The sequence below is a fragment of the Amblyomma mixtum genome, chromosome 5 (assembly GCF_055824585.1).
Source record: "Amblyomma mixtum isolate Tamu chromosome 5, ASM5582458v1, whole genome shotgun sequence".
Lineage (NCBI taxonomy): Eukaryota > Metazoa > Arthropoda > Arachnida > Ixodida > Ixodidae > Amblyomma > Amblyomma mixtum.
In genome coordinates, this window is record NC_143016.1 from 6,792,266 (window position 1) to 6,810,847 (window position 18,582).

The 18,582-nt window shown below is 52.1% G+C and overlaps 1 protein-coding gene across 5 annotated transcripts in view; it reads left to right on the plus strand.

The window, feature by feature from the left end:
• The window catches only part of LOC149341230 (AT-rich interactive domain-containing protein 3C-like), a 264,429-nt gene that overhangs the window by 67,701 nt on the left and 178,146 nt on the right, over positions 1-18,582 (plus strand). For all 5 annotated transcript variants that reach the window (XM_089543176.1, XM_089543178.1, XM_089543177.1 and 2 more), the window contains exon 2: positions 17,863-18,086. In XM_089543176.1, the coding sequence (XP_089399302.1) occupies positions 17,863-18,086 (224 nt within the window). The remainder of the gene's footprint in view (positions 1-17,862; positions 18,087-18,582) is intronic.

Below are 18,582 nucleotides of genomic sequence, written 5' to 3' on the forward strand. Positions count from 1 at the left end.
GGATCCTGGCTCCGTGAAAGAGCAAACAGCGGGGGCAAAAGTAGCGACTGTCAGTAGCTTGGAAAGGGGCGACGGCGCCCTGCTCGCGCCGCTTCTTGTCGACCGAGGGAGTGGCGGCCTCCCGCCATTCTCGCGGCTACTGCTCCTTCTGGTTTGCGGCCTCTCGTCTCGAAGATTAATTTAATGCTCCCTACGTGGCGATCGAGGCGGCGGTCTGGCCATGATTAGGCATAATGGGGACCGCCGCAATGTCCGCGGCAGCTACTCTCTCTCTCTTCTTTTTATTTCTGTTGGGACCTGCCGCTCGGAGCACTTGTTACGCTTTCTTTCTTCTGTTTTCTCTCTTTCCAACCGGCAGGGTTCGCGTCCGCTTGTCCTCTGTCTATCCCTTTATTCAACCCCCCCCCCCCCCCCCCCCCCCTTCCTTTTGCTGTGGTGAAGGAGACGCGCACCTCCGCGCGTGCGTATGCGTGGGCCCTCCTCGTGCGGCGGCGGCCGTTTAATGCCCGCTAATGAGGGCGCCTCCTCCTGTCGTCGCTTCTCATTACGCGGCGTCTGCCGCCGGTCCACGCTTTCACCTCTGGGCGACCGCGATGCCTGTGGTCGCGCCGCGGCGACGCTGGCGGCTCCGGCCGTCCTTTGGAGTGCGAGCCTGCGGTGTGACACAGGCCGCCCATTACCGGACCTCGACGTAACCAGACCGGCGCCAGGGCCGCGCTTTTCTTCGGACTGCATGCAATGGTGATGGCATGGTTTAATGTGCTATTTGGCACCTCCGGTGAGGTAGCCAACCGCATGTTCTTCTCTCACCTTGATTGCGATTCTTTCTTCGTACGCGGCTGCCTCTTCTTTGGAAGTTCCCACTTTGCCGCTGTGTCGTCCAGTGGAATACCATGCAGTTGTAACACCCCTAGCACTTGAGTGATCTTTAGGAGTGAAGAGGAAAGTTTTTTTTTGTTTTTAAGCCTCCTGAGATTTGCTAGATGGAAAGTGATGCTGTCGAGGAAGCACTGAACGGCCCATATTCGCCCGTAGGCTTGAGGGCTTTTGAATAAGGCGTGCGTAGTGATACACGCGACAGTGAGAACAAGCGTGTTTCTCAACTAGCCTTATGGTAACTGCGTTCATATCTTTCGCGTCCTTAATGTACGCTTAATGTCAGACACTTGCTACTGGAAAGCGCGGTGATCCTCAGGCGCAATTCAGCAACAGCAGATGATGGTATTTCTACACGTACTTGTTGAGGTGATCATCGAATGATTCTGAAGCGAACACCTTTTCTCGGAACATCACTGCAACTCATTTTACCTTTCAAAGTTCATCAGAAAAGGGGCGGGAAATGCTCCTGCTACTCGTGCATTGCCGTTGTACGTGGTCAGCACCACGAAGTACTTGTAACACCGTGGTCAGCACTGTGTACGACGTTAGATAGGCAGCGCGTTGCGCTGCGTCCTGGCGGGTGCGCCACTCGCGCAGACATATCCCCGGCCGCGTGGTTGTGGTGGAGCGCCCGCTCTCTGTGATTGCGGGTTCCCCTGCGGCGGCATTTCTGCTGGGAACGAGCACGCGGAATTCTCCCAGAACGACGCGGTCGGTTGTGTTATTATATACCATTCGCCTCTTGATTTTTCCTGCGCATGCCGATGCAAACGTCCCCTCTGGTCAACAGGTTTGGTGTCGTTTGTGCCGTCTTAACTGGCGCTGGTCACTGCGGTCATCCTGTCGTCGACTCCCCCATCGGTCTCCCCCAGGCGCCCTTGCTTGTATCGCCACCAGTGCACTGCGACGCGCGCCTTATAACGTAAGGGAGGGAGGGGGGAACCAAGCAAGCTCCAGGCTTTTAATTGAAGCGTCGCGCGATGTTCCCTGCGGGCTCTTTCCTGGCCGAGGCGCTGACTAAAGATCTCCAGGGCTAGCTGGCATTCGTACCTGAGTTCGCCTCCGTCTGCCTCTCGTGTCTTCGCCTTCTTGCGGCGTTCTTTTATTTGCTACAGTTTATTTCCGGCCACGGTTTTGGTAATCGCTCTAACTGGGGCGTGTGCACGTGGTAGTTGTTTTTCGTTTTCTTTTTTGTTTCGCATCAACTTTCCACGATCCTCGCGTGAGCAGTCGAAACATTTGACGGCTGGGGAGTCGCCTTCGAAGTGGAGGGGTGGTGGGGGTAAGGGCACCGGTGTTTGTCGCATGCGCGGAGAGTTGTGCGCGTTGCGTCGTTCTTTCGTTTCATTTTTTTTGTGTGTGTTTGGTGCCGGCTGTCCCATTTAGGCGCGACAACCACGAGAAAGATCGGAGGAGGAGCCCGGCCGAGCGCGCGCGCGCGATTTTAATGACGCGTTGCGGGATGCCCCGCGGTGCCACAGCGCTGCCGTTCGGCGCGCGCGGCGAGTGATTTGCGAGCGGAGCGCCTCGCGGCGGCGCGATTTCGGCGGGATCACGCCTTTCCTTTTTTTTTTCTTCTCCTGCATTGCCTTTTTCTCTTTAATTCCACGTCGTACTCATGAGCGGTACCTACGCACCACGCTCGCGACGGGGCAGGACGTCTCCGGGCGTAATTTGCGAAACGTCCTTGCGCTTTTCCGGCCAAATATATATTACGAAGGCGCGTAAGCCTTTACCACCAACCACTCTGCCGGCCTCTCTGTGCTGACCGTAAATGAACATCTATGAAACAGAAAAAAATGTAGAAGAAAACTGTTCGCGTGTACAGTTCAATCGCGTATACGCGCGGCTTTAATTGTGGTCTTGCGGATTTCCTTAATTGCCAGGTGCCGTTTCCTGTGGGGGGTGGGTTTGGGAACCCTTGCCCGCGTGCCACGTCACTGCTTTAACGAGATTACACGGCTCGACAGCCGCGTAGCGTGATCACAGATTATACTGATTGTGTCCGAGTGAGTCGGTCGGCGCCCATGGAAGCAGCTCGCACCCGCGGGTAAGTTTCTCGGGACTCGTGAGAGTGCTCGGTCTCCATTACGCATTCGTTTGTCTGTTTTGTTTTCACCGTGGGTGCAAGGCTCACGACGTCAGGAAGTGGCTGTCTCTTACATGTCGGGCTCTTGTTGTCATCTGTTCAATTGTTCACCATACCTGTAAGCGTTTACTCCGTAGTGGTTTGAAGGTGCTCGCCCCACTGAGCTTATACGCTTAGTTTATTAAAGCGCCACAAATCGGCTTATTAATGCGAAAGCATTACTAGTACCATTACGACAAAAGCCGGCGGCGTGCGTTAGTGCGTGTACTCGCAGATGGTAGAAAATCCCAACGATGTCAAGAAAAAAAGAAGGGTGACATCATCAAGCGGCTCTATAGGACGCACACAGGAAGCCGAGCAACGCCTCTTCAGACAATTCAGCACCGTTAATTCAGCACAATTTTGACAGCACCACCATTTCAGCAACTCCGACCATTAGTTCTTCCACTCTGTCTTAGCGGGAAAGCAAGTCGTCTTAGGACGGACAAAGGACCTATTTCGGCCTGCTATCAACCACGTCATATATCGCACCGTGTTCATATCGCAACCGATCACATTCATAAGCGTGTAGGTGTATTGAGTACAGCAAGGAATTTGATCTACAGAGTGCTAGCTTTAGACTTTGCAGTAAGCTGGGCGAACCTTTGACCCTTGAGGAAATGTAGTAAATAAACACAGCGGCGGAGTATCAAGCGCAGCCGTCAAGAATGAGTGTCGTGTACGTATACAGCCGACTTGTCTAACGCCCCCCGATAGCCGTACGTATACAGGTTGCTCCGCTATGAAAGGGAACACGTTATCCCTGTTCAGCTGCCGATTACTCCATAAGTAGAAGTGAAAAACGTTCGTTTTGTTTGTAAACATAGTTCTACTCTAAACCGATAATAGCCGGGAAAGATCAAGTCTAGGGCCGAAGTAAGCGAAATTCTTTTCTTGTGTACGAAATAACTGCTCCGTTTCGTGTTGAAGAAGGTGCGTGTACGTTCTACCTGTCCGCAGTTATCGGAATGGACCGAGGAGGACTACAAGAACACGGCTGAGGGAAGTATGATATCGGGGAAAGGACGGAGACACCTGAACCATAGCGCGTAAAGGGGAACGGCAATGTCCCTCGTCATTTGAGCTGCTATGATCCATCACAACTATAGCGTGGGCCCCCGTTGTATCCCACTGCGGCCCTGATGGGTGTAGACAGCTGCGCTACTGGGCTACACAGCGACGTATGGAACGGTCGTGACACTCTTTCCAAGATTACCGGGAGCGACAAGCGACTATGGCGGCCAGTCAGCACGTGCAAAGTAGGCCGTCACTTTCCCACAGCCGCGGGTTCCCTGCACGGTGCCATTCTCGCCTCCGCATGACAATTCACGTTCCGCAACGGGCCACTCTCAGTGGTACTTAACTCGTCGGTGGCGCTCGTACTGCGTTTTCAGGAATGCAGCGTCCGGCGACGTTGCTCAAACGCGTCTTTAACATTTCTCGCAAACGAGGCCCCCCTTCCTCAGTGCGCGTCGCGCGCGCATTTCCTCGGGGAACGAGTTGTGACCATGGCGATGTGGTGTGGGGGACGCGGGGACCATGATTCGGTGATTTCCGGTGTCCGCTGATAGGCGGCGCACTTTGCCTGTCCATTGCGTGCGGTGGAGGAGAGAAAGAGACGACGTCGCGCGCAACGGCAGCGTTGTCACACCGCCGCGGAGTTTGCCGTCATCGATGCGCGCTCACGCAGCGTTCCACGAGTACCGCGACCTCTGTCGCGCTGGGGTCGCTTTCATTTCGCCGCGAGCTAACGGTCGTTACGGACGCTCGCCCTAACGAGTGCGCGTACCCGCTTCCATTTGTGTCAAGCGCGCCACCGCCGCAGTCGACGCTACGTCGTCGTCGTCGTCAGTGGATCGTCGCAGAACTTTCTGATCCTCGGCGGCATTTGCGTGGGCGACTCCGGGCGGTCCGCGCTTGCGTACGTGCGCGCCTGCGAAGCCGTTGCGGAACCTCTCCGCCGCCGTTGACGACAATTTGACAGCAGCAGCTTCTTATATAGAGAGGCTGTTTTTTACTTTCCGCTTGCCTACTCCGCGCTGTTTCTCCGATGTCTGTGGCAACTCCTTTGCCGACCTCTACACTCAGCGTCTCAAAGTGACTTCCACGTAACACGCACGTGCATATATTTCAGCGGCGATCCGCACCTGCGACGCGTTTTGCGAAACGAAGCCTCGAACGCCTGCTCGCAAGCGGATGTCAATCTGTGGCTCTGATTTATTTCCACTTTAAGCTGAAGGGTATATCTTTCAGTCTCATGTTCTGTGTCCAAGAAGGAGCTTGCCAACTTCAGTTTTTCTTAAGCGGAAAAGTAAATTGAGCAGATTGGTTCATCGCACTCTAATTTTGCTATTCGGACACATGGACAACGAAAAATTGCTGCCTTCAGGCTTTCTCAGCACTTCTCTGGATGAAATTTTCCGTATGCATTCAAACACGCTGTAATTCAGGTGTCTGACACTAGCTAAATTTGGACCTTTGACTTTCAAATTTTGCTAAGAAACAAATCGCACCATTAAAAGACGCTTTCATGCTCAGACTGTTGCTCCGGAACGAAGACAGTACTGGCCACGAAATTTTCGCCACAGGCTTCCGCATTTATTGGGTAACATAGCGTACAAGTCATTCGGTGGGGCACAAGAACTGTATAAAGGTCCGTGCCCGTGGCGCTATGTCAAGTTTTGTCCAGCTCAACGTGATGTGATACCGTACTCTTAAGTATAGTTCAGGTCGGCTAAGCGGCCGGTGAAGTAAAACGAATCCTTCTTTTCTGTCAGTGCATGTGCATGAGAGCACTAGAGGTCTAGATTTCCTCAAATCCGTCCTAAACATTATTTTCTCAGGTGACGCGTAAAGCCATGGTAGCTGGCAGCCGTTGTCACAACCGCGACGCATGAGACGATGGAGGCGGTCAAGTCATTAGAGTACGCTGCGGAGGTGTAAAGCGCACGGCCCATAGCGAGTGCCTAGCCTGATCCGAGCTTCCAGCACATGAGCGCTCGTTCGACAAATGAGCTCCTGCTTGTCCACCAGGGGCTAAGATTTGGCAACCTATTTTTGGGCGAGAACGGTCCCGTCGGCGCGAGCAGTAATACTGTTGATTCCGGCGAACTCCGTAACTGGGGAGATTTTCCTCCTCTTGCCGAGACCTTCATCATGTCATACGCAGTGCATCTGAGCAGCTATGGTTTGTTTTCATTTCGTGCCCTTGACGCCTGATTAGGAGGAGGCCCTTTTCGCTTTGTTCCGTTTGTTTTATTTCCTTACGCGATCGACCTCGCATATGGCCTTTCTCAGCGTGGGTGGCTGTCGCGCCAGCCAGAAAGAAAAGCTGTTCGTTCTTCCCTGGACAGGTGTTGCGCTACTCTGACTTAAGCTGAGTTTTATTCTCGCGAAGATCATTAGTGTATTTTTTTAAAAAGCATTGCTTAATGTTGCTGCGTCGTCAAGTGTCATAAGCGGTGTCTCTTTAAATTGTAACCTGTTTTCCGAAGTAAAACGCCATAAAGTGACTAGCCCATAATTACAAATCGGGAAGAAAAACACACAAAAACATATTCAGAAAAGCTTTGTGATTTTGATCTGCTTTAGCGCTTTGCTGTGTAGGGGAGTGGCATTTAGGTGGATTCTTGATGACTTGGAGAGCATATTCTTGGCCGCCGTTGTCTAAAAAGGAACAAAGAATTACTGTCGCGTTAGTCGTGTGTCTGCTTAGGAGTTGTCGAGTCGTCCACGGAGAACAGAAGGCAGCGCTGCTGGAAGAAGGAATGTGCGTTGCCGAGTGTGCAGGAGATGCTGAAGGCATTAATGCAATACGGCAAATGCTAACGCGCGTAGACCGTATACCTTCGCACTGTAAAGAAACAAAGGAAAAGAAATAGGTCACCATCACTCAGGTATTTTATCTTTCGTGCCGTGTTTCAGTTGCTTTCTACGCTAAGAACGCAGGGAAGTAAACATCCGGTTACTACAGTCAAGGTTTTCTGCTCGTCGTTGTCCGTAATAATGCTGTAAAAATAAATAAGCCCCAGTAGGCTTTGCGCATTTTCTTCCTGTCCGTGCGGCGAGTTTCCGCATCAACGGAGAGTAAATACGTAAAAAAAGACTCCAGAAAATCTGTCGATATATCGAGTCGTCAGTGTTAAATCGGTCGTATTAACGAGGCACGAACGAGGCGTACTACACTCTCTATACACGAATGCGCCTGAATATGAGTTAAGAAGGGTGTAATCTGTGCTCTAGCGCACTCCCCTTTATATAAGGGAGTGTGGACAGATTACACCCTTTTACCCCTTTTTGTTTAGGGTGCACCATATATGCTCTTCGGTAATGATGGGCTGTGTTCCGAGTTTCCTACAGGAGATATTTAGATCACCGCAGTTGGAACGAAAATGCGACCAAGAAAGCGTGCAGTTGCCATGGCATATGCCCTGCTTCGTATGCCTTTGGTATAGAGCGAGGAGACTGGTAGAAGCGGTCACACGCACCACAAAGCACGTACACTTGGTTCTCTCGAGAAAGATGGGCGGCCACCGTCCACGACCTGCACTGGTGATGACGGACGAGTTTCTCGCGATTAGTGGCGACCCGGCACATCGGAGCGATGACATTTTTTTGGTAACCCCCTCGCCCCCTCGGAATCGGCCGCAACCGTGTATTTAGCCGCGTCCCCGCGATAGCACGCCCAGCCAGAGAGACAGGAATTCGAGCCGCTGCCTGACGCCGTACTGGCCCGTCGGGTGGCTGGCTTCCCCAGACAGAGATTTCGTCTGTTATTATTCAATCGGCCCCGGCTAATGTCCGCCGGGCGATTAAGCCGACCAAGTGGCGCCCGTGACCGCGTGGTGAACTGCGGCTGGCCCCGACGGAGAGGAAAACAAAAATGGCACCAGAGGTCGCCCGGCCCGCAACGGAGGGAAAGAGACGAGCAAAAAACGACGCCGGTGATCATTCGAAGGATCGTCGTTAATGGATTTGATGTCTGTCTGCCATGCTCTTGATATGGCGGCGGCAGCTTTCTGTTTTGCGTGACGTGCTCCCCGCCGCAGTTACGCGCTTGGCTCTCCTCGCGTGTGGCCGCAGGCGTTGTTCCCCCGTCGGTCGCGTTGTCATCACCGCTCGTTGTGAAGAAGAGCGCGGCGCGCGGCCATTTCGCCGCGCGTATACGTGTTTGTCGCGACGGGGAGGGAGAGAGGCTGCGCGTATGCCAATTAGGCCCTGACCAGCGGTTGTGGCCGCCGCAGCGTTCTTCTCGTTTCGTCGCCCGCCACAAATGTCAGCTATTTGATGTCTGCTCGGGCAGGCTCTGAAAGACGTTTCCTCGCTCGCGGAATGCCCCGGAGAAATCTGCCAACCTCGCTTCTGTGTACACGTGCGTACAGTATACTCGCCCACGGCGAAAACAAATTAACGAACGGAAGTGAAATTAAGAGCTCCATTGTTAGCGGACGCTTCTGAACGCCGCTGTCGACTTATCGAAGGGCGCGGAGGAGGAGAGCTGCCCTTGCGAAAGACGTTTCGGAACAGCCTCCCTTCTTAGCATGCCCGTGTGTGTGTGTCGTGTCAGCTTCGCATGCAAGATATGCCAGCCCGGTTACTTCCTTCGACCGTGCCCCCCCCCCCCCCCCCCCCCCTCCCCTCCCTCCCTTCCTCCTCCTAATGCCGTCGCGGGGACATTAATCCGTTGTCAAGGGCCATCTCGGTGATTGCGCGTTGTCGGCGTCGATTTCGACCCATGTTCAACGATGCGAGATGAAAACGGCGGCTGCCCTTTTCCCGCAAAACAATGAAGCATAAAAGGCGCTATAAAAGGCTGGACTCTGTGCACACATAATATATATGGCTGCTGGCGGTGCTTCTCAATGCGGCTGACGTGCCAAGAGTCACGCTAATCGACTCGCCGTGGTGTCTTCATGTACGGTCCGCCGCGGCAAATCCGTGCAGCGTTGCCGGGGCTGGAGGCGACGTCGCCTAGTGGGGCCCCCTTTCGAATAGCTGCGTGCAACTGAAAACGTTCGCCAATTGTCCTTCACTCACGGCCTGCCTTACCGTTGCTGGCAACAATACGAGAGCCAGTCACCGATTTCTCCCGCGTGCGAACCGCCCTCTGAATTCGGCCCGTCATTCCAGCTCTTGGTTCAGTAACGCTGCGCCGCCGCTCTTTGGCAAGGCCTCGCGCTGTCGCGCCCCTCCGCGTCGCTGCTCATGCGGCACGTTTAATGGACCTTTTCTTCTTTTCCCCTTCCGATATTAACTGCACTTTTTTGGGGGGCCGCCGCGCCACGCGCTTCGTAGTGGCGCTGAATTTTCTTTCGGCCGTCTGTTCGTGGCCCGCTACAAGATCTCCATGCTGTCCTAACGGCGTACGGGCACCATTATAAAACTTGTACCGTGGCGCAGCAGCAGCTTCCTCGTCGTGGAGGGGCTGGTCGCGCTGCAAATAGCTGCGCGTGTCGTGATATAAATTTGTTGCCTGCTCAGTAGCCAACATATTGAGATTGCCGGCAAGGTTTGGTTCGTTGCCGGGACGTTGCATATCGACGGGGCTTGGAGGCGACAGCAATAATCTTTCCCCGACATTGTGTCGTGCCTTATCGAGTTGTTCGGCTCGATTTCGTGCTTGTAGATGGTGTGGCGGTGCGGCTGCGAGGTTAATTTCCCCGTTTCAAACTTTGCGTATATGTAGAATCACGACCGTGTTCGGGAGGCAGTGAACGTGCATTCCGCGAAGTATGTCGTGCTACAGGTCGATCATACTTATTAAGCACATCATCTGACGATCATTTCAGGCCTTGGATAAGGAAGGGTGAGGGGAAGCAACTGTACCGTCTCTTTCAGTTCAGAAACGTAAGAACGCAAAGCTTTCGACAGTGTTCGCAGCAATGAAAACAGCAAATGCGAAAAAGCGGCGCACAATAAAAAAATAGAACGCAACGAATGAAGTGCTGTTTACACCAGTGTATAGGAAACGCTTGAGTTTGGCAACGAATGGGCAATATTTTTTGCGCGAAAATGATGTCAGCTCGTAGTTTATTGCAACGATAGACGATCATGAAGTGACTAACAGGGTAATTTCGTGTGGACTTGGGCTGCACTTTGTATGGATGATCTAAGCAATTAAAGTGCGATGGTTTGTTCTGATATCGGATGCATTCAATGAGAGCTCAGGGTGATAAAGCCAGTTAAAGTTAAGCAGCAGTTAAATAAAGTATATGACCTCCAGTGGATTGTTCATGTTGCTGAAATAAGATTATCACTTTGTCTTTGTATTTTCGTATGCACAAACGGGAAAGAATTGAATATTGAATATTCACTTGTTTGCAGAAGCAGCCAAATGCAGCGAAAACCGCTTACATAATTGAAAAGACAGAAATGGAACCACGCAGTTTCTTCGGTATAAACGATTACGCTCGGAAAATGCAGCTTTTGCACCGTGGTATAGTCGAATGGGGTGAGCTCTGTGTTCGGTTTTTCAGAGACTGGCTATATATGTTCATACATACAAGCGTGCATGCACAAACAAAATACAACATAAAACGAACAAAACAGGGTGTCAGTAACGTTCAGTGGCAGCCAAAAATTGCGGAAATGGCAGTGAACGAATTTCACAGGTCAGTGAATTCTAGCACTCGATGGTACACTTGTGAAGAAGCTGTATTTATGTGTGTCAGTCCGCGCGTGAAGTGGAGAAATGTTTAAACTGTGGTGGCGCCTAGTTGATAATGGAGTAGAGAAAGTAACATGGGTGTTTATTGGCATCTTAGCGAACCCGGGTCGGAATGTCGGCTCGTATTTTCTCGCCATACTTCTCATCTTAGAGAGAGAGAGAGAGAGATTCTCACTGTCCCGATGCGTTTGGTGAATGCCCTGTGGCTCCCGTGATGTGCGTAGTCCGTCTCCTCCGTGACCGTCCGTTTCCTGTTCGATTGAGCACGGTGGCGAACGCGGGCACTCCCCTCGGAGACATCTCTCTCCCGCGGGTGCCGGTAGCCGCGTCCGATGTTTCCTGTACGCCGGCGAGTTATTGATGGCGCGCTGAGGTAGCGCGGGCCTCGCTGGCATGGGCGAGGTTTGTTCTCTTCGGCGGCCCAGTGGTTCACGCTGGGACTCCGGTTATTTCCGTCCATCCCGAGCGTCGCGCAAAGACGGATGAATCTTACGGCCATGCCTGCATGCGGCGCGCGGGCTTGTTCGCTGTGTGTTCGGTCTGCTAGTTGTACCTCCCTTTATCGCGTGCGCTTTGATTGCGGCTATCCCCGCTTGTGCAGCCTATCTTGGCTCTTGCCTCATCTGTCGACCTCCTACATGGCTTCGCCTTTGTTCGCCTTTTTTTGGTGCAAGCTCAGAACTGTCGCACCCGCTGATTGCTTTCTGATGAGAGCTCTCGTTTCATCGTGCATTATGTTGCTCGGATTTGTAGGATCGGTGTAGGTTTCCTGCGTTTCTTTTTAAATCTTTTTTTTTTTATATTGCGCGTTGTGCTTGTTAGGGGTAGCTGCTGCTCTATGTATATGCTAGCTCGCCAGGATGATGTGCGTTCCATTACACGTTTCCCGACTCATGACGAGAAACAGGCCGCAGCATTCTCGTCAGCCTGGCTTCTACGTAGCGCCGGGCTATTCTGCAGGTTTGCCGCATTACAGTGCTCTCGGGGCCTGATTCCTGGCAGTGCTAAAATGGCGGGGGAAGGCGCAAATGAGAGAGAAAAAAAATGTAGCGCAAGATACGAAGCCTTTGCTCGCTCAGTATATCTGTGTTACTCATTTCGCGTGTGACTAAAATGGAACGTGATATAGTCGATAAAACTCAAGAACGAAGCAGGGCCTCCTTTGAAGGGAATCTGCCGCTTCGTTGTTGAGTTGTATCCGACGCTACTGTATCTCGTTACGCGGTCCTGGTAAGCAGCGGAGGTTAATTTGAAATGCTTTTACCGCATCAATTAGCTGCCGACCACGAATAGATTCAGTACAGGTTGCATTGCGTCTTAGCGGGCCTTTTTCTTTGCTTGCCCGGCCTTTGATGCGGATGTCCGCTCACGACGTCACTAGCTGTAGCACTTGGTCGCCTGTATGCCGGCACTTTATTTTATACCGCACCCCTTTCTGTTATCAGGAGCGTCGTTTTGTCGCCAGTGCTTTTAGCGCCTCAAGAGGACAGTAAGGGAAAGGAACGCTTGCAAGAATACAGCCGAGGCCCACACATCCTCCGCTTCTTCGTTTTAAGTTCGCTTGGCGCGTGTTCACCCATTTCTTCGTGTTTTTACGTCACTGCGTCACCTTTATGTGCCCATATCGTCGTGTTTTGGCACCGGAAGCGTGTACTGTACTGCGGCCACTGACGAGTACGGGTTCGAATGTTTGCGCTCCGTCTGCCCGTTGCTGGCAGGCGACGCCCTTTTGTGCGGGTCACGTGGGGCGGATGCGCGCTGGTAAGGGTGACGGCGTTTCCACAGGACCTCGAACACGGCTGGCATCGGCGACCCGCAGCTGATACCGACAAGTGTTTGTGTCGCAGGCGTATCGCGAATCGGTTGCTGATCTAGGACAGAGTTTTGAGAAATCAGCCGATTCCCAGCTGACGCTGTTTGACTTGCCCCCTTATCTCGATCGAAACTGTCGCCTGATCATTTCTGACAAGGCTAAATAAAGGCGCTGCGAAGCGTATACAAGCTCCGACTTTGAACCGCCTGACTAATCACCCTGGTTTGTATCGCTATTCTTGTAGGGATATCATCTATAGTGCGCATCAGGGAACGTACTTGAAGGGGAATATCTCGGAGGGCTCAGTGGCCACATGTCTATTAGCAGATGATTTCCTGAACGAAGTGACCGACAGCACGTTGCTTTCTCTTGTTCACTTAATTATTTTCGAGGAAGGCCATGGGAACATTGTGTATGATCTTAGTTCTTTTATTCCGTGAGAGCTGTTCAGTCTATTGACACGCGCACCCCTGCTTAGCCAAGCGGTTTTAGCAGCTGATCGAAGTAAGAAAAAAAAAATTGTACTGCTAAGGCTGTACTGTCGTCGTAATCTTTAGGCGCTAAAGAGTCGGCTGCATATGTCGCAGGAAACCTTAGTGAAAGTTATCTTACGAATGGACTAACACTTTTTGGCTTTTTTGTTTTATTTGTTTCGCTGTGTAGCTTGACTTCAGGAGAGCTCTTAGAGTAGCCTATGATGTTTGTTATGCGAACATGAGCCATGATCGAGGGACGCCGTATAGTGGAGAGGTCGGGTTTCATTTCGGCCGCTAGGGGTTCTGTAAGTGCGCTCACATCGCGCAGCACGCGGGCTTTTTTGCTAGGAGTTCTTGCGTTTCGCCTCCTCCATCCAAATGCGGCCTACGCTGCCGTAATGCTTGAAAGGTAGAATTGGAAGTGCGGAGCTAATATCCTCGCCCACCATGCAGACAATTCTGTAGTCTTGCATGGCGAAAAGTACTGTTACGTATGGCTCACAGATGCACGTGATTTAAACTGCATAAACCTGCAACCTGACTTGGATGCGCTCATGAGCTGCTCTATTTTACCGTCTTCTCCAAATTTTCCTCGCTTATTCGCACTTGGGCGCTTTCTGATCGTTCTGTGCATCTGCGTCTTGTGGTAATCCATGCTCTAGCCTTCACTGCGTCTGCACCTGCTAGGCCTTACTCTTGTAGGCGCTTCCTCAATACTGGATTGTAACCCCTGGTTTTGGTGCTGAAATCTGCCAAAAGAAGACAGCAGTTGCGTGTCGAAGCTATTCGCGATATATCCACTCTGTATCTCGCTCGTGTATACGGGCACACGCCTTGTGAGACTTCTCTCTTGAGCTCCCATGAAAGGTACATGCGGCAACACGTAAGCAGCGCTATGGCGGCTCCAGCCGGGGCTCATAAGCAATGTTAATGCAGGTCCTTCGCTTGTCCGCAGCAGCGGAATTCCTTCCCCACACGCGAAAGCGGCCAGTGGCGGCTTCACGAGCGCTCCTTAGTAAGTGAAATCGTACTCGTAGCTGCCCCCTTCGTCCGTGCGGAGTATATATGCTGCTCGCTGCGGGCTCCGCGCCTTTTAATTGCGTCGGGTCTCTCGTGATTAAGGTTCGCCCGTCGTGCACGTTCGATTCGGCGCACGGTTGCCCCCCGCTGCGCTTGGCTGGTCTTTTGAATCCGCGCTGGGCGCAGCCCGCGTACACGCCTGCCGCGGAGCTATAAGTCTCCCCGCAACGATTTGGCCGGTGCATGTTTGGCTATACATCTCCGATGAAAGCCGAGGGAGAGGAGCTGCGCCGCGATCGGCTAATTGGGCGCAGCGCGGTCGAGGCAGCGCGGGCTTTGGGCTTCGAGGAGCGTCCTTACGAGACTGCGTGACAGGCCCAATGAACGACAGAAGTGTGTTCTCTCAAGACGATGTCTCGCGCCCGTCGACCTTTTCTTTATTCCATTTTTATGCCGTATACAGGTGCACCTTGTGACGGACGGCTAACTATCAAGCTTGAAGTGTATGGGCTCGTTATTCAGAGAGCAAGCGACGATTACTATGCAAAGACAAAAGAAGCATGCACCAGACCGCGCCATCCTCCCAAATTGACGGGTCGTTGTGGTTAATCGTTCAAGGACTCTAACCGCTGCACGGAAATCGTGCAGGGCGCCTCACGAATCTGGTTCCCGTTTGCGCGTGCATTTATATACTTACGATGCAGCTCGCTTTGGCTGCTTGTGCGCCAGAAGTATATAAGCTGGGGAAGATGTGCGATTCTGATTGCCTCTTCGCGTTATCAATTTGCCTTTTCGCGTTATCAATATGTTTTGTTTGTTTCTGCCTTATCCCTCCGCATGTTTGTTTGAGGTCATTGGAGACGCACGCGTTATTGAAAGGGTCCCGGGCAATCGCATGATTCTGCGCCACCCTTGGGCGAGATCTTGACCGAATAGGAGTTAGGCGCACTAAGTTATTCAGCACGCTTATTTTTAACTATGTTACACGAGGTAGCTGCTGTGCTCGATTTTTCCTTCTAAGATGAACGATGGGCTCCAATGTGCTAGATAGAGCCTTTGCTGCGAGGCCAATTTAGATGTGCATTCGCGAGAGGTTCGCGCAAGAGAATCATTATTTGTCGGCACAGATGGTGCTGAAAAAAAAAAAAAAAATTACCGCCGGCCTGTGGACACCAGCGAGAACGAGGAAGCAGCGTGTAGTAGTGAGGAGATCCTGATATCTGCGCTCTATTTCCTCTGCTGTATGACGTTAACTCCGTATGTTGTTCCTATGTGCCGAACGGAAGAGCAGAAGAAGAAGAAGAGAGAGAGAAGGCAAAGAGGTTAATCAAAAGGGTGTGAGTTGTGTGTGTTTCGAACAGATGAATGCAGTGTTGTAAGGACCTGGACCTACGCGAGTAATTGACCTAACGTAACGCACTTAGGTACATACTGTGTCATGTTCAAGTGGCACAATTGAGAAAGTTTGGGTCAGGGTCATCGGCAGCCTGAATCGAACAGCGCTGCACATAACGAGTTGCCGTAAATGCGATCGCGTTGAAGCACTGTCACTGGAAGTGCAGGGAACCGCGTCGACGCGAGTACGTTTTAAGAGCGATGTTTACTTGGGTTGCGTCGGGATGGAATTTTTATTTCGAGCACCTAGCATATTTTCAGCCATGCGACCGTAAATAGCTTCTGCCCAAAGAGAAACACGGGGCAAACTAGAACTGTATCACGTGAGCGGAGCCGTCAAGCTACACTAGTGCTTGCGACCAGGCATGTGGCCTGATAATCTGTAGTGCGGAATCGTTCACAGCGATCTGGGCATCGATAGAGAAGTGTTCCGATCCCTCGGTCCTCCACACAAATACGCCCATGTGAGAGTAAAACTCCCTCCTGTAAGGGGGAGTGCGCTGGAGGACAGCATTACTCCCCTTCTACTCCTTTCGTGTACAGAGCGTCGTTACCCATAATGCAGGCGAGAACAACACAGATTGAACATTTTGTGAGGGTAAGACTGGCGTTTCTCCTCGGGCACGCATTACGTTAGTTTCGAAGTGCATTGTTCGCTGCCGCGACTGCAGGTAGTTGCTGCGGCGGCAGGAAACAGCAAGAGACGGCGCATGCGTCCCCGCGTTGAGGCCGGCGATGCCCGTCGCGTTCAGCACTCGAGGTCTTCCAGCGGCGGCAGCGTCGCGACGCACGAGGGCGTCGCCTCGCATGCTGCCGGCGTACGCAGAGTAAATCATGCGTGGCTGTTTACAGGAGATGCGGCGCGTTACATCGCAGGCCTTTCAGCGCGCGCTGATTTATTGCCCGCGGCGTACGAAGGCAGGGCTTGGCCTGCTTCCCTGCTCTCCCATTGGCTCGTCGACGGGGCGTTCCCTTGACGCGCAGTTTGGTGCATTCGTTCACGCTTCGCGAAGGCTCAGCCATCGGGCCTGAGGGTGCGTGAACCTGCAAGAGGGCCTGCTGCGTTACGCTTACCCTGTAGCGTGGTGTGGGCGCCTTAGCTTCAGGGCTTTGCACACTGCGTAACGGCGTCAGTTTCTCGAGCCCAGCGATCTACCTCAGAGGTAGCGCCAGCATGCTTAGTTACTTGGCATAACAAAAAAAAAATCTGCATCTCGACTGCTGCCCGTTTTTCCGGCTTGCTCCAAAGACCAGTAGTCTGCGCCTTCCTCACGCAACGGAATAAATAATGCCGTACCACCACCTTGTGCAACGCAGCTCACTCACTCACTCACTCACTCACTCACTCACTCACTCACTCACTCACTCACTCACTCACTCACTCACTCACTCACTCACTCACTCGCTCACTCACTCACTCACTCACTCACTCACTCACTCACTCACTCACTCACTCGCTCTCTCTCTCTCTCTCACTCTCTCACTCACTCACTCGCTCTCTCTCACTCGCTCTCTCTCACTCGCTCACCCACTCGCTCACTCACTCGCTCTCTCACTCGCTCTCTCTCTCACTCGTTTCCAAGCCACAGTTTATATTGCATATACATATCATAATTGCGTTGTATATTTATTTATTTATTTATTTATACAAATACCTCACAGGTTCCACACTTGGAACATTGTGTGAGGGGAGGGGTTACAATATTTAGCAGACAAAAGATGGTACAAGGTGGAAAGAACAAAAGTAAACAATATTAAATACATTGGACTGCAAACAATTATTACACCGTACTTAAACAAAAACGTAATATATTGACACAGAGGAAAAAAACAGCAAACAAATAACTTATACCATAGTTATATTGCACTTGCGTAGTTATAGTTATAGTGGAGCTTATTGGCCCATTAAGCCGATAACGGCATCATGTGCCAAATAAAGGGTAAACCATGGTTTGGAAATCTGCAGGTTCTGCTCGCGGGAACGAAACCCACGCGGCATTCCTGAGGGTCATGGCGTACTTTTTTTGTAACATCTCAAGCTATTCACATTGATTACACGTTGATTATTTTGCTTTGAACGACTCGAGGTACGTGGGGCGTTTTCATCGGAAAGTTCTTGAGTGTTAAGAGTAACACAGAAGCGCGCCAGCTTCAGAAAAGTACCTCTCTTCTGAGCGTTTTCTTTGTTTTATTCTCTATTTATTGAACCAAGCCCGCCACTGAGGCCGCTCGCGTGCACTAGTAGCATCTACATCGGCTTGGACGTAACCACCTGTCAAAGCAAGCGCTCTCGCCAAGATTCATTCGCTAGAATCACGTCTGATCTGAAGTGATTGCACGATTCTTTCCTTCTCTAGAGCAAACTTTACCCTATGCTTTCTTTCCTTGGCTTCAAGGACTATTGGCTTATTTCGTGTGTGCTTCGCAGGAGCGGAGAGAAGCCGTGGAGTTGACGTTGTGCCTTCTTTTTTATTGCGTGACGCAGTCGAACCCCGAGGAAGAGGAACTCAATGAGTCCGAGTACGGCGGCTCCGGCGACGACGACGAGGAGCGCCGGACGCCGCTGGACGGCGAGCTGAGCAACGACGACGCCCAGTCGGACGTGCTGGCCCGCTACCAGCCGCACAACATCAGCGCCGGCAGCGCCGGAAACAACGGCAACAGCGCGAACAACGGCAGCCTCGGGAGCCGCAGCAGGCAGGACGAAGGGTCAGTGATACCTCGTTGCCCATCTTCGGGAAGAACGAAGCCTAGGAGAGGTCCGTGTATCTCTTTCGAATGCCACTGCTTTGCCTGGACGGGGTCAGGTAGCGCGACGTTTAGAAAGTTCCCGATTCGCCCGTTGCGTGTTCAAAGGCTCAAGCACTGAATAAGTCGCAGTGTTTGCCTATTTACAGGGGCATGTCCATTGCGCATAGAAGTGTGCACATAAAACCGCGCGCATGGAATCCAAGGCCCCTTTTCCTATAGTCGAGTGATCTTGTGTTTGGGTCGCTATGTTGCCTGCACTTCACGGTGCGCCAAAACGTGTATGCAGTTTCTGCTTGAGAAAGTTGGAATAATACTAATAGTTATGTTCTAGGCCACATCTGTGACCGAAATGCCAAGCTTATAGACCAGTCAGAAGGCGTCTTCGTAAAGCTGGGCTTGAAGCTGTCGTCTTTAAACAGAGCCGTCAGTAAACTTACTCCCCAAGTCAAAATGG